Source organism: Typopeltis vanoorti, chromosome 13 (genome assembly GCF_054136105.1).
Source record: "Typopeltis vanoorti isolate ZY-2024b chromosome 13, IOZ_Tvanoo_1.0, whole genome shotgun sequence".
Classification (NCBI taxonomy): Eukaryota; Metazoa; Arthropoda; class Arachnida; order Uropygi; family Thelyphonidae; genus Typopeltis; species Typopeltis vanoorti.
Genome location: NC_143561.1, coordinates 91,164,456 through 91,189,676, shown reverse-complemented (window position 1 = coordinate 91,189,676; position 25,221 = coordinate 91,164,456). Strand labels below are relative to the sequence as shown.

The following is a 25,221-nucleotide window of genomic DNA, read 5'->3' as shown; positions in this document are numbered from 1 at the left end:
TGACGGTCAAGGACAGAATGGCTAGGGATGTAATGTTTGAATTCAAAGACAGTTTTTATGATGTCAATTGGTTAATCAAGATTGCCTACCATTGTGACATTTTTGATTTTTTGAATAATTTAAATCTGACATTACAAGGTAGCAATGTAACTGTATTTAAAGTGCAAGAAAAGGTGGAAGCTGCAACAAAAAAAAAAAACTCAATTTATGGTCCCGTCGTGTGGAAGCAGGGAATTACAAATCTTTTACAAAGCTAACAGAATTACAAAAAAGAGTATAATATGAGTTTCCATGCCGGATGAAATTTCAGCTGTTATCAAGGAACATATGCTGGACTGCAGGCAAGTCTAAAGGAATATTTTCTCCCAATCAACAAAAGCATGGATAAGGAACCCTTTTACAGTGAACGCAGAATCTGAGACAGAATTGCCAGATCCAGATATTGAATCTATAATTGAACTGTCATGTGATATGGCACTCAAAGACATCTTCAACACAATACCACTGATGGATTTTTGGCTGTCTTGCCATCAGGAGTATCCAGTTTTAGCAGAAAAAGTGATAAAATTTCTAATGCCTTTGGTCACAACCTATAGGTGTGAAACAGGCTTTTCAACACTGGTTTTTCTAAAAAATAAATATAGAAACTGATTGGAAGATGAACCGGATTTAAGAATGAAGTTATCTTTTCCTCCAAACCTGAAGTTTCTAGTTAATAAACAACAGTATCACACTTCTCATTAATAAATTACTTGGCTTTAGTTTAATTTCTTTATATTTTTATAAGAGTAAATGCTTCTTTATTATAATAATAATAAATGAAAACTCTATAAACATTCGAATCTGTTTTATTTTACCTACTGGCCATAAAAATTTTAGTGGGTCACAAAGATGAGATGAAGTATTAAAATAACCGGGCCACGGGGAAAAAAAAAAGTTGGGAAACCTTGCCCTATACATCAAGGACATCTTTTTCTCCGGTTTTAACATCCACTCTCCCCACCCTTGGCTAACTTTTATATGGAGACTTTTGAAGAGAAAGCCTTAAACTCTGCCCCACAAAAACCAACCATTTGGCTTCGCTATGTAGATGATGTATTCGCTAATTGGCCACATGGCTCCGATGCACTCCTCTCCTTCTTAACACACTTAAACAACCAACACCCCAGAATCAAATTCACCCTGGAAGAGGAAAAAAAAAACAACTGCATTCCTTTCTTAGAAACACTAGTCACCCGCCAGCCTGATGGAACCTTGGTTTTCTCAGTATATAGAAAACCCACCCATACATTCACCAACAATCCCCCCCACACCCTCACAACAATATGGAGTCATTAAGACACTACACAACAGGGCTAAACTTATCTGCTCGAATGACAATGCCCTAATCACAGAACTAAACCACATTCTCAACACTTTCTCAGCCAATGGCTACCACCCCCCCCCCAAATCCAAAAAATATTGAACCCCCCCTCACAACAAGGAATACTCTAAATCCATCACCATACCCTATATCCAAGGGACCTCGGAAAACATCCCTGATCCGCTCTATTAAAGACCCCCCCCCCCCCAGACCTACCTGGTGTAAGCTGTCCTACTTTGGCCAAACAGGCAGGACAGCAAATATCAGAATTTCAGAACACAAGGACTACATCCGGTTTCACCAATACAGCCACTCTGGTCTTGCTGACCATGCGCTGGATACCTGCCATAGAATACGGTGGAAGAAAGCCAGGATAATACACCATAGCAAATGCTTTTCATGGAATCAACTTCAGCCCTAAGAAACGATCTAAACCTCAACAAATTTGGCTGCATGAGACTTTCTCAAATTTGGGAAACCTACATCAGAAGACCTTCAGCCCAATCGCCCCAAAATACCAACATTGCCCGCTAGAGGGCACCATCAGGACTTTAGGAGAAATAATAGCTTCAGACTTCTTCCTCATTTACTGTTTTATTGTGCCTGCGTGCACGTGTCTTGTTCTTAAGTTCATGAAAATGGCAACGTGACGTTGCCGAAATATTGAAATATATTAAAATTTATTTGAACGTATATCCTAGTACGTTGTAATTTCTTTAAATTATATAGTGAAAATGCATAACCAACATCTAAGCCTTTCCACGAGAATTTCTACACTAGTGTCCTGCATCAGTGAGAAAACATCACTATCAACAATAACGTAGTCAATCAGACTTTTCTTATTCCTTGCCTCTTCTCTCTATATGAATTTGTGCACATTTTTATGTTGCAACATTGTGTTAGTAATAACCAGTCCATCTTCTGAGTAGAAATCCAACAGTATTAGTCATTATTATTAGCTTTGTTCAAATTTCTCCAAATTTTCCCCAAATATTTCTGTATGTCCGATAATCATTTCTTACTCAGCTGTTTAGATCCCCAACAAGAACCAACTTTTCTTTTTTCATTGTGTCAGTTGCTTTCTCTAAAGCCTCAAAAAATTCCTCCACTTCTACCTTAGTAGAACCTTCTGTGGGAACATCGGCACAAGTAAGTCTCATTGTCCAGTTCCCCATTGTCATATCTGCCCACATTATTCTACTTGGTATTGCCTGCCATAATAAATGTAGTTTAATCCTTTATCCAAGTGTAAGCAAACAAAGTTTGTGCCTGAAGTATCTTCAGGACTGAGGCAACTAGTGGTAAAGGTGGACCAAACTTTCATCACTCCTTGTCTTAGTATCTCCCCTAATGCAAAGCACATCTCTTTGCAGACATGTATAATGTTATGCATTAAGGGAAGGGCCACTACCCAGACCAGTTTCAACCTTTATTGAGGTCTCGTGAGTGGGAGCCAGAGGTGGTAATACTAAGGTAGAAGCAATGGGGAAGTCATATTTACCTATACAAGTTGCCAAAAGGTGTCTAACCTTATTATTAAATTACTCTGGATTTAGAGAAAGATGTTGAAAGTTTTTTTCCACTTGGTTAGACTATAATAAATTTAGTTTAATCCTTTATCCAAGTGTAGGCAAACAAAGTCCTGAAGTATCTTCAGGACTCAGGCAATATTGCCTGCCATTCAAGAAGATTAGCCTCACATTTAGTCTTGAATGCTATAGCTACTCCTTTTTCCTGATTATTCTTGTCTGAACATAACATTTTGTATTTATTGTTCAGAAAGATCTCACCAGTTTTTATATATATATATATATATTTTTTTTTGTTTCAGTCATCTCTATTAAGTTGATCTGGTACTTATTCCCATGTAGAGGCTTAAGTGCTGTGAGGACATCATGTTGGAGGCTTAATGGATTGTATACAGCACTCAGAAAGGATTAAAACAGAATTTAATACTTCCTATATTTCATCTCAGTCACTGAGACATCTTCAAGGACAGATTAAACTCCTTCCTCAGTCAACCTCAACACAGCCTACATCCATGAATCCAGTTTACGATGGAAAAGGAAAAGAACAATTGTTTACCCTTCCCAGACACCTTAGTTACGCACCTTCCCAATGGTACACTTTCCTTTGTGGTATATAGAAAACCCACGCACACAGGCAGATACATTCACAAACTCTCCCACCACCACCCCGCTCAACAATATGGCATTATTAAAACTCTTACCAAGAGAGCCCACAATCTTTGTTCCAGTGGAACTGCCCTTACAACTGAGCTTGACCACATACACAACACTTTCCTATGGCTACAGCGATCACAGTATTAAAAATATAATCAGGTCCTCACCCATTCCCCGGTCTTATCTTCAGAAAGAGTTTAGAATTGCTGTCACTATACCCTATATCCATGGCACATATGAAAAAATAGCCAAGATTTTAAAAAAGTACAACCTACACACAGCAAACTTGCTACCCTTATCTGCTCTACAAAAGATCAGCTCCCTCCTCTCTCAGTGCCCAGAGTCTATAAAATACCCTGTTCCTGTAAACTGGCATATTTTGGACAGACAGGCAGATCAGCTACTATCTGCTTGGAGGAACATAAGTCATACATCTGCAACCACGACTATGGTCAGTCAGGCCTGGCTGACCATGCCTTGGATACAACCCACAGGATCTCATGGAAAAAACCACCAAGCTCCACCACAGCAAATTCAAAAAAAGAGAGACTATTCTTAGAATCAGCAACAGCTCTTAGGAATCAACCAAATCTTAACAAATATGGTTGAATTAAGCTTCCTAAGATTTGGGAAACGCTTATCACCAGAGGTCCCACTTTACATTCCAGGCCACCTACAACAGTCCTTAGAGGGCGCTCCACCTAGACAGAACTTTAGTGTCACCCACGTGGTTGGGCTTAGTATTGTGTGTTATTTGTATTTATGTTACATTCGTTTTTTTGTAATCTCTGAAGATGTCTCAGTGACTGAGACGAAATATAGGAAGTATTAAATTCTGTTTTAATCCTTCCTGAGTGCTGTATACAATCCATTGAGCTTCCAACATGAGGTACTTATCCAATTCCTCAGATAGCTCCATGTTGATAGTACTGATCTTGAACTCTGTTGATGTTGAGTTGGGATGTATTTCAGGATTTGTTCCAGTAGCTGACTTTTTTGCTTTTCCTGTCAAAAACAACATTGTGGTTTAAGCCAATAAGAATATAATTTGGTTGACTAAATCTCAAATTGCCAGTCCATCCTCATTCATTCAGTATCCAGGTAGATACCTAACAGGGTGGTCTGTGTGTAGTACAACCTACACACAGCATTATCTTAGACCTGCCTCTAAGATCTAAGACAATCTTAGAATACATGCTTCCCAAATTTGGGGCAGTCTGATGCACTCAACTTTGTTGAGGTTTGAGAAGTTTTTTTTTAGAGTTGATGCTGATTCAAGGAATAATCTTTTGTAATTGTACTTGCTGTGGTGTAATAAAGTGGCCTTCTTCCAGCAAGTCTTGAGTGGAAAATATGCAACTGCAAGGGACCTGGTATACTCCGGGTAGGTCTAGGGAAAGTGGTTGGTGTTTGGTGGAGCAGATAAGAGATGCTAATTTCTTATGTGGTTTGTAACTACTTGTGATGTCATATTTTTTAGGATTTTTGTTAATTTTCGGATATACCTGGGATATGTCGAATGGCGATAGATTTAGAGTAATCTCTGCTATGAAGGGGTTGTGGTCAACTGGTTTAATATTTTTTGGGGGTTGTAGCCATTTGCCAAGAAGGTGTTAATGATATAGTTAAGTTCAGTAGTTAGGGGCACTGTTAACTGAACTGATTAATTTTGCCCTATTATATCAGATTATACCTCACACAACAGTATAATCCCATACCATTGTGTGTGTGTGTGTGGGGGGGGTGATTGCTGGTGAATGTATCTACCAGTATGTGTAGGTTTTCCGTAAACAGAGAAAGCCTGGGATCCATCAGGCTGGCATGTAATCAAAGTGTCCAGGAAAGAGAGACTGTTGTTTTCCTTTTCCAAGGTAAACTGGTAAACTGGATCCTGGGGTTTGATTGTTTAAGTGTGTCAAAAAATTGTGGAGTGTATCCAGGCCATGCAATCAAATGGCAAACACAGTGGTAATAGTTGAGGTGTAGAACAATTAGTATGAGCACCTCACAATAAAGTTTTTATAATTCCAGACTTCTGTGATGGATGGTAAGCCAACTGCTGTTTGAATTAGCATTCAATGAAAATAGGCTTTTTATAAACGGAAGTAATTAATTTATCTGGTGACCATAGGAGTAGAATATCTAAAAACGACAATATTAGATTTATGGGACCAGATAGCAAAAAACATATGCTATCTGGTCCCATAAACAAACCCAAAATGAAGGCTGAGAATGTATGGACGAGAAAATGATGTCTTCTATATGTTCCAAATAAAAGTTAGCAAGTGCAAGCAAGAGTGGACCTCCTATTGCAGTTGCTACAACTTAACTTATTTTGACAAAATATCCAGAGTGCATAACAAAGTGGCATAATTTCACTATATTCCTATGGAAATGCTTCTGAAAGTAGATGTAGTGTATCCTCAAGAGGATATATTTGTAGGGAGAGAGATTCTATACTAAAGCTAACCATTATATCAGCAGGACGTAATGAAAAAATTTTCATTTTATCTAGAAAATTGGAAAAATATTTTTATGAATGAGCAGGAGATGCCAATCTGAGCATTCAACAGGTGTGCTAAAAATATGGCTATTCAGTTAGTAAGTGAATCTATGCAGTTGACAATTGGACAAAGAGGAATGTCTTTCTTATATATGTTAGGTAAACTATAAAATCTAGTGGTTCTAGCAAAATAAGTTTTTGTATGGTCTCTATTGAGGCTTAAAACTTCATCTAGTAATGAATTCAGGTTTCTGAGTTGTCTGTTAGTGGGATTGTAATTCATTTCTTGGTATGCTGAATTAACTATTAATATGAGTCTTATTTCTGATCTCCAGAATTATATTATTTCAACTCTAGACCCTCAACTTTCCAATATACTTCTCACTGCATGTAAATGTTCTCTGTGCTGTTCATTTACTAAACACTCCCTTGCCACTAAGCAAAGTGCAACCTTTTAACTGAAAGTGAAATCCTGATTCTTTCAAAAGGACATGATTTCTCCATAATTCCTAAAAGGATACCTTTACTTAAGATTTGCTTTTCAACACTGAATGGAACTTATTCACACTATCCAGTGAGAATACTAATAAACTTCATTTGGAAATTTCATTCATCCTAATGAAATCCAAGTTTCCACTTACAAGCAATCTCTTTAGCTGAAATGGAAGCATTACAAATCCTTAAGATGCAACAGTCATCTCATAATTACTAAGTCTGACAAGAGGAACACTACAGTAGTTATGGATGCTGCTTATTATAAAAGAAACATCACTCTTTTATAACGTGATCAATCAACATACCAAGAATTCGATTATTTTTCTTCTCAAGTATTCTGCAATTGAGCAGGTTCTTCTTTTAGTGGCAGAAACTTTCCCTCCACTTTTCTTCTCTTCCACAGAACAGAAACTCTTCTGGTCTGAGCCTTCTCTTTCAAGGTTGTGTACCCGTCTCCATTCAGCATGTCATCTACTATTGTTTTCCTTACTCTTCCTCTGGGTCTTTTTCACTCTATTTTTCATTCGATGGCATTTCTGATGATTCCATTCCCTCTCAGAATATGTCCGATCCAGTTTCCCTTGCTTCTTTTTATCCTCCTTAACAGACTTCTTTCTTCTTTTACTCTTTCTAAGACCTCTTCATTAGTTATTTTATCTGTCCATTTGATTTTTTCCATCCTTCTCCAAATCCACATCTCAAAGCTTTCCAAAATCTTAATTTTTTCTTTCTTCAATGTCCAAGTTTCAGCTACATAGAGGACAACACTCCACACATAACATTTTATTAGTCTTTTCTTTAGGTTTCTATCATTTTACTTCTGAATAAATTCCATTTTCTATTAAAGGCAGCTCTTCTCATCACTATTCTTGCTTTTATGTCACTTTTACATCTTCCATCACTGCTAATAACACTTCCTAGATATTTAAATGTCTTTACTTGATTCAATTTTCTCCCATTTATTCTGATATCCATATTTGCCTCTTTCCTTGCTATTTTCATTACCTCTGTTTTTCTGATGTTAATTTTCATTCCATAACTGATACAGAATTCCAGTAATCTGTTCAACAGATGTTGTAGTCTTGTTTCAGTATTTGATAATAATGCCTTGTCACCTGCGTATCTTATTGCAAATGTCTGTCTATTCAATTACAATCCCGCTAACAGACAACTCAGAAAACTGAACTCATTACTAGATAAGGTTAGGCTTCAATAGAGACACCATAGAAAAACTTAACTTATTTTGCTAGAACCACTAAGTTTTATGTTTTACCTAAGGTACATAAGAAAGACATTCCTCTTCATCCAATTGATATAGAATCTCTCTCTCTCTCTCTTCACAAATGTTCCTCTTGAGGATATACCACATCTATCAGAAACATTTCTACAGGATAATGAAATTATCTGACTTTGGCATGAATTTTGGATATTTTATTTATCAAAATAAGTTGTATAGTCAAGCTGAAGGAACTGCAATGGGAAGTCTACTCTCACCTGCAATTGCTAACTTTTAGAAGAATTTGGGCTCATTATATTATTATTATTATTAAGAGAGACCTCCAGGGAGTCAGAGACTGATTGAGGGAGGCCACATCCTACACACACCAGCTGTCATACTTATTCTTAAATTCATTCAAACTGCTTGCACTCACAACATCCAATGGTAACCCATTCCAATCACGCAGCACCCTCTGAGAGAAAAATCTAGCCTTTACACCCTTCTTGGCGGCCTTCATTCTCAGCTTCCCTCTCGTCCTTTTCTCACCCTCCATAAACTGAAAAATTCCATCCACTGAAATCTTGTGTGACCCTTTCAGACATTTGTAAGTCTCAATCGTATCACCCCTCTTTCTCCTGTTTGCTAGTCTGCAGTCTACAAATTCTCAATCTGGCTTCATAATCAGTATTCCAGAATCCTGATATCATTTTTAACATTCTCCTTTGTACTCTCTCCAATATATCAGAATCACAAAGGAAACCAGGAGACCAGACCTGTGCACAATAGTCCAAGTGAAGTCTTATCAAGGCCTTGTAAAGAGGCAAAATAACATCCTTATCTTTACATGTGAACGTTCATTTCAGTATTGCAATTATCTTTTGAGTTGTATTTGCAATCTTTGCCAAATGGCTCCTAAACTTCAACTTCCTATCTATTAACACTCCAAGATCCCTAGCCTCATCAGTTACTTCTGGCGTAATCCCACCAATATAATATGACATTGGATATCTAATCATGCCAAAGTGAATGACTTTACATTTACTGACATTGAACTGACACCCATTTTCCAATGCCCACAATTCCAGTCTATTCAAATCATTCTGCAAAGACTGCATATCAGCAGAATTCCTGATTACCCTATCTATCTTTGCATCATCAGCAAATAACTGTATGTCGCTTGTCAAATCCTCCCCAATATCATTAATGTACAAATTGAATAACAGTGGACCAAGCACTGATCCTTTGGTATACCACTTTTTTTTTTTAATTAATTAATTTATTTATTAATCTTTGTACTGGTTATCACTTCCTTGTGGTCCAAGGTTTAAGGTAACCACTTGTTACCTTAAACCTTGCAGGCTCACATCCCCCGTATACCACTTTTTGATATCTGTCAGTCAGCCATCCTCTTATCCATGCTAATATTGTATAACCCAAACCTATTTTCTCCAATTTATGCAGCAGTCTGCTAAGCTGTATTCTGTCAAAAGCCTTAGCAAAATCCAAAAGTATCATTTTCTAGTTCAATGGTAGCATTGTTATAGAATGTGAGCAAGTTGCTAAAACACGACCTTCCCATGTTGTTCATTGCAAAGTAGAGATTCACTGTCAACCCATTTCTGAATGCAGGGCCCTAATCAATTTTTCCAAAATCTTTTACTGATACTAATTGGTCGATAGTTGGATAGATCGGTCTTTGCATCACCATTGTGCAATGGAATTACCATACATTCCTTCCATTCTTGCGGAATCTTCCCTGTTCTGATATTCATATTAAACATTCTGGTCAAAGGAATAGCCAGTTCAGCTGAACATGCTTTTAGCACACATGCTGATATTCCATCAGTCTCTATTGCTGAATTCTTATTCAGTTTGTGCAACAGCTCTAATACCTCGGCTTCACACACCTGTGTTTCTTCATCTAGTGAAGAGGTAACAGTGAGCTCAATGTTGCATTATATAGCCGTTTTTGCTATATGGCTCCATAATGAAGCCACATTACCTATTTTATTTATTTATTAATTAATCTAATATAAACAACATACATTCCATTAATTAAATTTATTATGAAATTAGAAAAAAAAGAATTGTCCTTTTTAGATATTCTACTCCTCTGCTTACTTTTAGGTGAATTAATTACTTTCGTTTATTGAAAGCCTACTTTTACTGGATATTATATAGCCGGCTCACCATCCATCACCGAAGACTGGAGTTATAAAAATTTTATTGCGACATAGTCATATTATTTGTTCTACACCTCAACTATTACCGCAGGAACTCTTAAACATCAAATAATATATGAAACTCAATAGCTTCTCAGAAAGGACCTTGAAACAGCATTCTAATTCCTATAATCCTAGCTCAGATAATAAGGAAACAGTACATTGAGTTCCAATCCCATACATTTCTGGCATCTCGGAACCCATGTCCAGAATTATTATGAAATACAATTTAGTAGCTACTTTTTGTCCTATCAACAAATTATTAGCATGGTTTCCATCTTCAAAAGATGGAAGCCATGTCATATCAGTATTTCCATAATTCCTAAGAAATACAATTCAGTAGCTACTTTTCTTCCTACCAACAGATTATCAGCATGGTTTCCACCTTCGAAAGATAAATGGTCTCCTCTCCCAGATGTCTACCAAGTTCCTTGTGACTGTCATCGTTCTTACTTTGGACAAACTGGAAGATTTGTAGAAAAGTGAATTCAAGAACACTAATTTTACATTAGCAACAGTAAATCTGAGAAATCTGGCTTGGAACAGCATGGAATAGGCTGACTACAATCTCCTATGGTCTGAAAAACGCTCATGACATAAATGTTGGTATAAATTTGAATGTTTGTTTAACACTTTGAGTCCTATCGATGTAAATATGCATTGATCGCGTGTGAACCCAAAATCCCATCAATGTATATTTACATCGCTAAATGAAAAATTCTTTTATCAGACTGTACTGTACTTAAATTTGAACCTTCAGCTTCATTATTCATAAGGATGGTTGACTCATCAATTAAAAAAGGGAATTTACATTAGTATATCGTAATGCCTGCCCATTGGTTGCATCAAGTATGATCGCAGGTGTTCACGTTTATGTTACATCATGTCATCATACCTCTGGCTGCTCCAATCTAAACAATATAAGGGATTCACGACTCTCTTCTTGTGACCTGAGAGATCAGTTTAAATTTCTCTATCACCATGGATAGAAAAGGACCCAGTGGTGCCCAAAGCAGGGGTGCAAAAATGGTTCTTGAGTAAATGCGAATTAGAACAAATGCTCGAGGAAATATTGATAACGAAGGATCTGAATTAGATGATTGGGCAGAACAAGAGGAAGCAGATTTCCCCACAAATGTAAGCTCTGAGTCAAGTGACAGTGATGCAGAACTTTGAATGAGGGATGAACAAATTCGAGGCCGTTCAGCAAGTCATGTTCGCAATCACACGTGAGGTCATGCTATATGAGTATCGGGGTGAAGTGGCAGTCAACAACAAAATGATGCACAGTTGAACTGGAAAAATGAGGATACTATGCAAGACACCTTTTTCATCAGTACCTGGTGTATCTTATACATCCAACACTAATGAAAATTTATCCCCTTTTCAAGTTTTTGAAATATTCGTAAATAACATTGTTATTTACGAATATTAACAATATTATAACATTGTTATTATTAATAACAATGTTATATCTGATAAGAAAACTGAAACCAACAGATATACTGCACAACAACTTGCAGCAGAAAAAGAAAAGGGCCATTACCTAAACATTCAGTCTTCTCAAGATGGAAACTGTTACCATATCCGAAATGAAACATTTTCTGGCAATTATTTTGCACATAGGCCTTGTTAGGAAACCCAGAATTAGAGATTACTGGTCTATCAAACTTGTTTGTGATTCAAAATTTGCCTCTTCCCTCCGGATATCTCGCTTCTTTTTTATTGAGATGAAGGACAATGAGACACATTCCTAGGGGAAATCCTGGACATGACCCTCTGTACAAACTTTGTCCAGTGTTCAATAAACTTCTCAATGATTTTCAAACTTTCTACACTCCAGATGAAGAACTGACTGTTGATGAAGGGATTTGTGGCTTCACAGGAAGAGTACACTTCAGAGTATTCATAAACGGGAAACCTGAGAAATATCACATGAAACCTTTTGAGCTGTGTGAGCAGAAATCTGGAAATATGTGTACAGCTAAAGTCTATACAGGGAGCACTGATAAGGAAGATTTCAATTCTGCTTTCAATCTTGTGGACAGACTCGCAAATCCATATTACAACAGAGGCTACACTACCTACATGGATAGATTGTTTTCAAGTCCAAAATTCTCTGATCCATTTATGGCAAAATGGCACCAAAGCTGTTGGGACAGTTATGCCAAATAGATGTGAAATGCCAAAACAGGCTTTCCAACAAAAACCGAAGAAAGGAGAGCAAAATCAAGATGATGAGAACACCTACTAGCAGTGAAATGGAGGGATTTGAGATGTCTACATTCTGTCCACCAAACATACTGAACTGATGAGATAGTGGAGACTGATGTGAGAGGACAGCACCAGAAGAGAAAACCAGCTGCTGTTGCTGACTACAATAAATTCAAAGTTGGAGTGGATCATAGTGATCAGTTGTTGTCATATTACTCCTTCCATCGCCGTCAATTGAAATGGTGGAAGAAACTATTCATCCATATCCTAGATCTCACAACAGTGAACTCATATATATACATATAACAAAACCCACAGGAATATCTGACTACAACAATATGTTGAAGCAGTAGTTGAAGATTTTGTGATATCAGCTGGACTAGACGATGATGCTGAAAAATCTGCAGCTCCTCAGGAAAGTGGACGTCTAATTGAAAGAAATCGTTTTCCATATGTGATTCCTGTCACTCCAGGAAGTAAAGGAAGAAGAGGATAGAGGAAATGCAAATTGTATGCAGAAAAAGTAAAACGAACATCTGGAGTAAAGAAAGTACACAACTGTATACTGCAAGCAGTGTGACGTCCCACTTTGTCTAGGAGGGTGTTTTGAAGATTTCCACACCAAGGAAAGATACTGGCACATGCACTGATGTATACAACAGTCCATATTTCATTATTTTACTACATATTTCTAGCAATTTTTGTGTTCTAATCATCTGCATTCTCAACATTCATATTGCAATATTTATTTATTAAACAGTATTGTGCTTATATAATGAACAATCCTGGTTGCAGATACTAAAAGGTAACTGAATATTACCCAAAATTATAATTTCATATAATATGCCTTGCATTTCAAAAACTCATCATCATCAAATTCCTGATATGTACCCTTAAGGGGGTGTACAGGATATGATAGTACTACATGAAAAATTACATCATTACTACCTTCCTATCTACAATTTTCCTCAAAATCAGTCTATTACTTGTCAAGACTTCAATATTATCAGATCTTATATTTCTATCATCTAAGGCATTTTGTACTGTATCAATCCACCTATATCTTGATCTTACTCTGGGTCATTTTCCTGCCAAACCTGACAGAGAAGACTTGTTTTGCTAATCTTCCCTAGCCCATTCTGTTCAAGTGACCATACCACCTGAGATTAGCTCTGCTAACGCATTCCTGGCTGCTGACAATGTCAATTTCTTTCCTAATATCCTCGCTTTTAATATGATATTGCCATTGATGCCATCTGTTCACGCCCCCCCCCCCCCAATCTTTCTCAGGACTCTCATATCTGCAGTCTCTAGTCTTTGGTCAAGTGTTTTACTTCCGACCCAGCTCTCAGATCCATATGTTAAAACTGGTTTGAACACTGTCTTGTATACAGCTAATTTGGTGTTCCGACTAATTTCTCTCTTATTCCATATGAATCTATCAATTGACTTCTTACCATACCAGCTTTGTTGATTCTGTTGTCTATTTCCATATTTAATTTACCATCTTCACTAAAAATCGTGCCTAAGTAGCTGAAATGTTTTACTTGTTCCACAGGTTCCCCATTCAAAACACAGTTGACATTTTCAACGATTCTACATATTTTCATTGTCTTTGTCTTTTTATTGCTGACCTTCATACCATATCTATTACAACAGTTATTCAGTTTAGTCAGGGAATCTTGCAAACTTGTAGTGGATTTATTCAGAAGTATAACATCGTCTGCATAAAGCAAAAGAGCTGACATTAACATCTCCAATTCTGATATCATGTTTAATACCACTTTCCTTCATAATGTGATTCATATAGATAACGAATAACAGAGGGGATAATGCACATCCTTGTCTCACACTAGATTTAACATTAAACCATCTTCCTGTCTTCCTTCAATTCCAACTACTGACTTGCGACTCAAATAAAGACTAAGTATTGCTTGATATAATGCCCATTCACACCATATAACTGTAGCGTATTGAATAGCTTCTCTCTTGGCACCTTGTCATATGCCTTTTCCAAATCCACAAAACTTAAATACAGATCTTTGTTATATTCCCATGATTTCTCCACTATTTGTCGTGGAGATCTGATCCTGACAGCCTGTATTTGGCCTGAATCCAGCTTGTTCTTCACCAAGCTTTTCTTCCACAATTCTTCTCAACCATTTCTCAAGTATACCGGCATAAATCTTGCCCTGAACATTCGGTAGGGAAATATCTCTGTAATTCTCGCATTCAGTTTTATTTCCCTTTTTATATATGAGTACTATTACAGCTCTACTCCAATCATCAGGAATTTGTCCCTCTGCCACTGTAAGACTTTTATATCACCATACTTCAACATTTCTGATTGAATATCATCTACTCCTGCTGTCTTTCCACATTTTAAGCCTTTGATGGCTTTTTCTACTTCAAGCATGAATATGTATTCCTGACTGTATGCTTGTTGAGTATTTTTTACCACTCTGCTATCACTGCTTGTTTCATTTAGCAATTTTTCGAAGCAATTACTCCATAGTTCAAGGATATCCTTTTCTCCCATTTTCATGTCACCTTTATCATCTCTAACTCCTTTTATAGCACTCTTTCCTCCATTTCTAAGCTTCTTCAACAATCTCCAGAATATCTTACCACCTTCTTGATATTTATTTTCTATGTTCTTGCCAAAGTCCTCCCATGACTTTTGTTTAGCTAGTTTTACACAGTGTTTAGCTTTCTTACATTTGTCTTTGCATTCTCTAAGAGCACAAGCTGACTTATATGCCAGGAACTTTTGATATGCTGCATTTCAAAAACTGAATGGATAATTCAATAATATACCACTCGACTTTTATGGGCCAATAGTTGATAATTATAATGATATACACCCCCTACGTAACATGATATTTTCATCATAATAATAACACAAAAGTTATATTTATAATTTTCATTATTTATATAACATCTAAGCAATATTTTGACTGAATTTGTTGAATTTTGAACACTAAAGGAGTATATATAAGTAAAAACTAATAAAAATTAATTTTTTATTTTTTTCAAAAACCTTGATTTCTTGTAACCCGTTTCTGTAGCCCATACCACATGTATAACTAAAATTTTTGTTCCAATTAATTGTCAAAGATGCTAAACTAAAAGACAAAAAATAATTATTGGGATATTCCATAGAAATACTGTTTTTTAGATAAAGCTAAAAATGGTCATGACACAGGTCCTAGTAGGTCTAAGACTGAAAGTGTTAAAGCATCTAGGGTTTATTTTGCCATCCAAACTTAAATCGCAATGATTGTCTCTCTCTATATGGAAAAGTCTTATTCTAATCACACTTTTTTTTTTTTAAATAGTTAATGAATAATTAATATTGCAGCATTCCTTCAGTAATATAATTTCATTGTTTTATGACATCATTTGGCTCTTACTTTTTCAAATCAATCCATAGTTTGCATTCTATTTTGTAATTAATTATTATGACCAGCAATGATTGTATGATATTCAAGTTCAAATATATAGCCTTAAATAAATTGTATTACTTATTCCTTGTGTTTTTCATGTTAGTTTAAAGAAACCTATCATGCCACAAGTATTGTTAAATCTTGAATGAGAGAGAACTTTTTCTAAATTATTTCATCCAGATCTAACAAGTAACAAAATTCCAGGAGCAATATTTGTACATTAATAAAATTAAAGTTGATTGTGAATTATCGATAAAGTTCATAGCTTAAATATTTTCCTTATGCCTTGTACTGTTATTAGTTCTTGTGAAGTTATCAGAACTTGAAAATATGTAAGGATTATATTAGTGTGCGAATATCTGAGTTATACTACTAGCGAACTAAGCAGATTAGGAATGAAGGCCTCAGGCAGTCATGTCCACAAGGACTGAATTGCACGTGGAAGTTACCTGTACATTCTAGAAGGAGGGATAGCACTGGGTGCAAGAAAATTTAGGTGCCAAGAAAAAAAAAAAAAAAACGTGACATAAGAGGTGGAACATCGCGACAAAGATATATAGAGCTGGGCGATGCAAACTCGGAGCCTTTTCTTCCTTTTTTCCCAATGTGCTGGTCATCTAGTTCCGGAGTTCCCGTGGACAGTGGTAGGAGTATGATCGAAGCAAGCAATGTCGGTAGGCAGCCCGGCAGAAATCCAGTTCGAGTACAGACCTCGGCTGTGCGGAAAATATAGCGCAGACTGAGAAGTTATGCAGGACCACTTGATCCGATCGTGGCAGACCAGATTTGCATGCACCGAAGGAACTGAGTCGTGACAGAACCAGCAAGTCCGTTTTATTAGGAAGAGTTATGCAGATGTAGGATCAACAAGACCCAGACATCCTACAGATGATCAAGGAGGAAGCCAAGGAATTCCAGTATCCCCGGTAAAGTAGAATCTTATTCAATTTACTTGTGTACTGAGAAGAGTAATAGGAGTCTGAGAAAAGAACTGATTAGTTACTAGATTTACAGTGCGTGACAGGACTTCAGAAAACCAGAATCATAACGGGGAGCCGTAAACTTATAGGATTGAGAATTATAAGGAATTGTGTTAAATGAATTATAGCATGTATAATCTGTTAGTTCCTAGTTCTGAGAATTGTTGAATGATTAGCTGGAAATGTTAAGCAATTAGGAGTTTAAACTTAGCTTTATAAGAGATATAGAATTGTGTAATGAGATGTAAAGAATGACCTGGAGATGTTTTGTTAACTAACGTTAGCCTGCTTGATAGCTTTAGTTTTTAACCACATAAATGTTGCTATTTGTATCTTACTAAGTAAGATACAAATAGCACACTAAGTGTTCTATGAATAAATCCATTTTTTGTCAATTAAATAGCCTGCCTGATCTTGGTCTCAAATGCACCACTCATGCAAATTTGAATGTGTGCGAAATTAACATTTAAAGATAGCTACGACTGCAGAGAAATTTAAGATTTGCATGGCATTAAAGTTTTGAACAGAAAATATAGATTTAAGAAATAGTGTGCATTTCTGATTGCTAGATCCTTGACAATGAAATTTCCTCTTGTCTAGAATTTTGGATAATACAGCATAATCAAATAAATTTTTCCTAAATTTGAAGAAGGATTAGCACTAGAACTGAAACAAAGGAATTGGCTCTTGCCAGAGTAAATCCCTTTGTCAGCTAAGTTTGCACACTATCAGTAAATTAAGTGGTGGCCAAGAATTGATTGCGCAACTGAGAAAAAATTAATTAATAGATAAGAAACGTCTTATAGAAGAACTACAAGTAAAATTAAAGCATAAGATCAATGATATAAATACATACAATATTTTACAGCATCTCTTGTGAATGATGAAGATATTAGGAAGGAATCTGACATTGTTAATATTTAGGAATATGCCTGATCTAAGGTGCAAGTGTCACTAAAACAGAGTGGGTGAGGAAAAGTTAGGTTAGCAGAACAGATCTAGGTAGATTTATATATTTAGAAGACCCAAAATATAAGACCTATTTTCAGGATCATAGTATTGTTATACAATAACATGATCCTGAGAGACAGCAGGAGAATTGGAAGGAAAATTGTAGATAGTAAATTAGTATTACTGTAAACATATCACAAAGTGTTACATTATCACAGTATCAGAAGGTATCTCCCACTTAAGGATATGACTATTTTACCACCAGTTGGTGACAGTGATCATGCTTTACTGACCTATGAAGTAGCCAAATATATGGTTGTTTCAATCAAGACAGGTTACGTGCTAAACTACAGATATGGAAATTACGACAAATTAGGAGAATACTATCTTTGGTTCCATGGCATCAGTTGCTAAATGGGAAGCTTTAAAAAGATGCTTGAAATGATGTGAAAGGAATGTCATGAGAATAACAGTGAGACAAGTTATGAAATATATAAAGCTCAGGTCAAAAAAAGTTATGAGTATTGTAGAGAAAGATAAGTTGGAGTATGAAAAGAAATTGGCTGAACAGTGTAAAGGTAACCCAAAAGAAATTTATCGTTATACTTCAAGTAAAAGAGAAAAAGTATGGAGAAGAATAACTTTACTGAATGCAAATGGTTCCTTTATATCAGATGCAAATGTAATAGTTCAATAATAACTACTCACTTCACTAAAATCTATCAACCTGTGCATGTAACATGATGGTGCTACCATCATGTTGGATGAAGAGATAGAGGTGCACAAGCAGGAAGTTTTAGAGCTGCAGCATAAATTGGATAAGAATTTAGCAATAAGGACAAATGGGGTATCAGCATTTATGCTAAAGAAATGTTCAACTAAACTGGCTAGGCCACTGACATGTATGTATAGTATGAGTCTTAGCATAGGAAAGATCCTAAAGAAATGAAAAGAATGAATGATTATCCTAGTGCACAAGGGGAAGGAATGCAAAGACTGATGTGTCTATCAACTCATCAGCATCTCTGCAGTGACTGTGATGATTTTAGAGAAGTTGGTCAGAAATGGGTGAACAAACAGGCTATACTTCACAAGAAAAAAGCATGGTTTATGAGAGAGAGGTCATGTCTGAGCAATTTGCTCATACTTTGAGCTGAGTGTTATGGCTAAGTTGGATAAATAAAATGGATACACTGTGATACTGTTGGACTTTGCTAAATATTTGATAGAATGCCACATGAAAGACACTGTTGCATCAACTGCAGAATATGAGATTGGAATATAAACCATAAGCTTGGATAAGTGAGTGGCTGGTGGACAGGTGTCAGAAAGTTAGTATATGGTGGGTGTGAATCTGCCAGATTTAAGGTGACCAGTCCTTGAACTATCATTGTTTAATCTATATACTATGATGCATAGGACATGGAAGCAATCAGAGATGCTACAAATATACAACACTTACAGGATGATTTGAATAGGCTGGAAATGTAGGCAAACAATATTGGCCATCAATTATTCAATGTTAGTAAGTGTAAAGTTATGCACTCTGGCATTTTGAGCTGTCAAGCACCAATAGCATGCCATATTGGTGGGATTATGCTTGGAATTGGTTGGAATAAGAGACTTGAGATCTTGGAGTTACGAACAGGAAGTTGAAATTCAAAGATAACATGCCAAAAACTGCCAATACAATTCAGATGATAATTGAGATGTTGAAATGAACAGGCTATACATGTAAGGATAGGGGTCGTTTTTTCTCTTTACAAGACCTTGATATGACTGCATCTTTACTTCTGTTCACAGATCTGGCCTCTGGATTCTGAGGAGATAAAGAAGCTGTGGAAAGGTTGCAAAGAAGAGTCACAAAGATAATATTGAGTTTATGGAATGTAGATTATGAGGATAGATTGAAAGTATGTGGATTGCAGACATTGGCAGACAGGATATAGAGGGATGATATGATAGAGATCTAGAAACTTTTGAGAGGGCATTACAGGATATCGGTTGATAAAATTTTTCATTATATGGAAGGTGGGGAGAGGGACAAGGGGAGGGCATCTGTGGAAGTTAAGTTTGCATGCAGTTAAGAAAGGGATGAGAGCTAGATTTTCTTTCATAGAACCATGAATGGAACGGTTTTCTTGTTGCAGTAGTGAGTGCATCTAGTATGAATGAGTCTTTAAAAGGTATGACAGCTAGTGAGGTGATATATGGCCTACCTCGATGAGTCCTTGACTCCCTGAAAGTCTAATAATAATACGTAGGCTGTTCAATAAGTAATAAGACTATATTTATACAGAAAACAGATTACCTTTAATCGTCATCATTTACATGGTCTTTTTCAAAGTAACTACTGTGAGATGCGATGCATTTGTCCCAACGTTGCGTCCACTTCTTAAACACATGTGAGAGTCTGTTTTTTGAGAGTTCTTTCAAAACCGCATCTGCAGCTTTTACACATGCTTTGTTGCTTTCGAAATGGCGGCCTCTTAGTGGTTTCTGGAGCTGAGGAAACAGCCAGAAATCACACGGTGCGGGATCAGGACTGTATGGAGGGTGTGGTAGGATATCTGTGTTGTTCTTTTGCAAAACGTCCACTACACAACCAGCAATATGTGGCCTTGCATTATCGTGGTGCAATAAGAAGCCATTCTTCAGCAATGGATGCTTCCTTTTGACGTGCTTGATGATAATCGCTGCTGTGTTGATCATTGTCTCTGTGATGGACGTTGAAGGTCTTCCCTCACGTTCACGATCTTCCACATTTTGCTTTCCTTCCTTAAAAGTGAAAAACACTTGCCCTCGACATTGCTTCATCGTGGAAAGCTTCGCGTATCATGTTAAAAGTGTACGATGCCAATTTTTGCAAATGCACACAAAATTTAATTGCATAACGCTGTTCCAAGGACGTTTCCATTTCGAAGACTGGTCGCACCTCGTAGGCGCGCCGATGAGCACTTGCGTTCAGTCACGTGACACTCTGGCACATCAGCCCGTATACGCCATCTATCAACCTCTTTTGTTAATACATACAGCAACATTTCTTTATTTCACAGAAATTAATATTGTGATGAGTGGTTTTCGCCACAGTAAAAATAGTCTTATTACTTATTGAAAATTTAATTGCATAACGCTGTTCCAAGGACGTTTCCATTTCGAAGACTGGTCGCACCTTGTAGGCGCGCCGATGAGCACTTGCGTTCAGTCACGTGACACTCTGGCACATCAGCCCGTATACGCCATCTATCAACCTCTTTTGTTAATACATACAGCAACATTTCTTTATTTCACAGAAATTAATATTGTGATGAGTGGTTTTCGCCACAGTAAAAATAGTCTTATTACTTATTGAACAGCCCACGTAGATTCATCCCCCCCCATCTCCCTTTGAGAGCATACATCAAGAATTTGATGAGAGAAGAAAAAATATTTTCTTGTGAAGGATTTTAATTAAATTTATGAAACTACTAAATGAGCTTGGTTGGAATTACTATGTTTTAGAAAGAATAAATTGCATGCAAGCATTTTCCAAACTAAAAATTTCATCATTTGATTTTAGTTGGATTGGTGATCTGACAGGTGTAAATGCAGTTCTCTAAAATTAATTTGGGCATTTTCTTGAAGATGTGAAGAAAGTGACTTCTGAGGATTTTATAATATATATATATATATATATATATATATTTAAACTTCTCTACGGTGAATTGTTATTTTGTATCTGATCATATAACATTTATTCATATCAAAATTATCATATTATATTTTATTTGAACTTTTGGTGAATCGTTTCTCATAAATTTTACTACTGATAAGAATAAAAGGATTTTTTTGAGTGATTTATAAAACAAGATTTTGATTTTTAATTATTTTTTTTTATGTTGCTATTTCTAACAATTTTCTATTTTTAACAATTTTATATATATATTATTTTTAATTTATATTTTTACATAGTTCAGAAATCCTGCTCTAGAGACCAAACATGGAACCTTTTCAAGCCACTTCAGGCCTCCAATAAACAGGGCAGTGGTCTCACATCAGGCAGTGTCATTTATCTCCACCTAATGACAATTGCAAACATCCATGCCCATGGCAGGATTCAAATCCACAGCCTGTTTGTTAGTTGGAGAGTGGTCATACCACATGGCCAACCAGCCTGGCAATTAAGAACAAGACAGAATAAACTGCTTTTATTTTATCTATTCAAGATTCTAGTAAAAATGTGAATTTTAATTTAAGTTAAAAAATTGGGAAAATCTCAAATTGTTTAATATTAATTTTTAACTAAAGCAACCAGAGAAACTTGTTTGTCTACACATAGTGTTATTGTACATACACACACATGCTAGTTTAAATAACTAAAACATGTCTGTTGTAGAAATCTAGACATTAATGTAACTTATTGTTACCCAACTTGCCTCACATATATCTCATTTTGTATTTTTATATTTCCTAATTCATACAGTATCCTTTTACTAAGGATTTTGTTGTGACAATAAATACTGTTTCTTACTCTCAATAAGTATATATTATAATCTTTCTTATCATACTTATTTAATATGTATGTATACACACACACACAACACAGCATATTTTTTATGTAACAATAATAACTATAGCAGTTTGCTAATTATTAAAAATAAAACTGAAAATACATACCTCCAATGGGCAATCAGCAAAATCATGGACAATAAGAACTATTGTGCCTATACGTGTTAAATTGCAAGCCCAAGAAAAGCCCATTAGAAGAATAGTCACAATGTGGTGGACAAACATCTGAAGGAAATCCTAGCATTGGAATAATTTTGAAAATTAAAGAACATAAGAGTTGAGAGTACATCAAAACTGAACTAATAATAGACGTGGAGGATAAAATCATTTAAGCAATTTTTCTTTTAAATTCTTAATATGATACTAGGTAATGCATACTCGCTTACAACACACAAAATATCTAAGATTGAGAAAGCAAGGATTGATAACAGCACATTACCTTACCTATATCTTATCGGTATCTTTTCACTATACAAAACTCTGCGAAATAGTTTGTTGGTGTAAAAATTTAAACTAGTGCTTTACAAACACTATATGCTGTTGTTGTTGTTGAGTCCATTGAAGAGCTTCTAGATATGACCATGGATCTGTAGAACTGCTTTGGCAATCTGTTGACCTTTGATGGAGTAGAGCTTTTCTGTAGGGCAGCAGCAGTTGCTGGACAAGAATAAATATGGACAGGTGTTAGTTCAACTCCTGGACAGTATTTGCATGTTGCATAGCTCTTACTACCATCTGGCTGAATTTTCATGCCTTTAAAATGTTCCATCCTTAGTCTGGTGATGATTATAGTTATTTCTCTATTTTCATTAATTTCACTGATTTCATTCTTCTTCTTGATAGTTTGTTTTACCAATCTTATTTTGGCAACAGAGTTAGCATCAGTTAGTGATAGTGGGTGTAATTTTTGAGATAAGTCTCTTGCTTCTTTGGCTAGTCTGTCTGCTCTTTCATTGCCTTCAATATTTACATGGGCTGGTATCCATCGCAGTGTGCAGTTCTTATTTTTCAAATTTAAGGTTGTTAGTAGTTCATGAATTTCCCGTGCGAGATTTGTTTTTCCATTTTTTAATCCCTCAAGTGCAGATTGTGAGTCGCTGTAGATGATTATTCCTTCTATGTTTATTACTGGATTTTTGAGAGATAGAATTTGAGAGCTGTTTGTATGGCTGTTAATTCACAAGTGAAGTTTGAAGCTATTTTGCCAGCTGTGGTTTTGATTTGCATTTCCTCGCCTCCAGGTAGAGTTAGAAAAAGGAGATTCCCCCCTGAACCTCCTCCTTGGTTGAATGCTTCATCAGATGATCCACCAATGTAGGCAATGACATGGTTTAGATTGCTTAAGTGATGTATAGTGTCAAGTCCTTTTCTTTTCTTGCTGTGAATACTTTTTTGAACAAGGTTTGAGGAGATTTAAGTTTATCATTGTGTTTTTTGGTAGAATAGTGGAGAAGAATGGCTCTTTGCTTATTTCAATGAATAGATGCTCTAAGTCAATCTGTTTTCTAATTTCATGAATCATATTGTAATGTAGATAATCTCTTTAGTATAGATTTTCTTGTCCAGGCATCGAAAGCCCTGAGTGAGATGTGATCCTGTTGGTGGCTCCTGATTCTGTTAGTGAATTTAACTGTGGAGAGTTTTCTTCTGTCTTCTAGCATGTGAAGCCCACATTCTTGTTGAGCTTTTAAATTATTTGTGAATGAGACTGCACCAATGATAATTTTTGCTGCTCTTGATTGTACTCTGTCAAGGTTTTCTTTGGAACCAGTAGAAGCTGGAGCCCAGATTGATGAGGCATATTCCATAGTGGGTCGTATCAGTGCTGTATATGTAGTTTTGAGTGTCATGGTAGCATAAAAATTTCCCCCCCTACTTGGATTGTTACATCAAACTCTGCAGAGAACCCTGAAAATTGCTGGCTAACGGGGCTCTGGCACACTCAATTCCACGAAGAGCATCTGTTCTGATTACAAACTATATGCTGTGAAGATGTAAATTAAATTCAATAACAAGGTAAGATCAATATCATACTACTTGATTATCTCATACATTACAAATAATATCGATATTTCTTCAAAAGTAAACAAACCAAGACCATAACACTCTAAACTTGCTACTTCCTGAAGGAAGGACAGTAGTTGCATATAAAAAAGCAATGTTACATTTGCTTTCTCATCTTTAGCCCAGTGTATACTTATCTTTATTATGCTTTTTACTGATCATTTTAGGGATAAGTATGTTAATGTTGATTTGGCCTATCCTAGCCATCTGCTGAAGAAATGATGGTGGCAGAAACTGCATATTATATCAAGTAAGTAGGTTTGTGTGTATTTTGCAGAGGGGGGAAACCCTTATATCTCAAAGACATGCTATTTTAGCCTTGCAAAAAAATGAATTTCTGTCCATCACAGATGATAATGATGTTTGAATTTTGATTTGTACATAAATGATATATAGTTAGTAATCTGAAGGGAAATATGAGGGGGGAGTACAGATGCTACTGCTAAGCATCATGAGTGTGCAGTTTTCTGCACCAGTTTGACAAGTGGTGCGTGATGAACTGGTTCATTGTTCTGGCTGCTTTTTTGTTAGTGCTTACTAGCAAGTTTGGCGAGTTTGTAATGGCTGACCACAAGGGACAGAGAGTGTGGTGCATGAAATTTTGTTTTCTTCTGCAGCTAAAATTACTGTTATGCTTTTGCAAGCCTTTAAGGACAATGCTTTAGGTAAAACACAGGTCTACAAGTGGTTTTCCCCGTTTGAAAAATGGGAACATGTCAGTTGAAGACCAACCATGATCTGGCCAACCTTCAACAAGCAGAAATGATGAAAACATCGAAAAGATTTGTCAGCAAATCAATCAACAATTTTATCTCCATGGATAAAGAAAATCACGAAAGGGCAGTGATTGAATGATGTGGACAAAGTGAAAGAAATGTTGTTGGAGGCCATAAACAGTATTCCAGTTGAACAGTTCAGAACTGTTTTCAGCAGTGGAAAAAAGTTGGGACAAGTGCATTGAATCACATGGAGAGTACTTTGAAAGAGACTAGAATATGGTATTATAAAATTTAATAAAATAAAATAAAATAAT

The 25,221-nt window shown here is 36.1% G+C and overlaps 1 protein-coding gene across 3 annotated transcripts in view; it reads right to left on the bottom strand.

Annotated features, from left to right (window-relative positions):
- schlank (ceramide synthase schlank) overlaps nt 1-25,221 on the bottom strand; it is a 211,362-nt gene that overhangs the window by 51,980 nt on the left and 134,161 nt on the right. For all 3 annotated transcript variants that reach the window (XM_090402722.1, XM_090402723.1, XM_090402724.1), the window contains exon 7: nt 22,233-22,361. In XM_090402722.1, the coding sequence (XP_090258848.1) occupies nt 22,233-22,361 (129 nt within the window). The remainder of the gene's footprint in view (nt 1-22,232; nt 22,362-25,221) is intronic.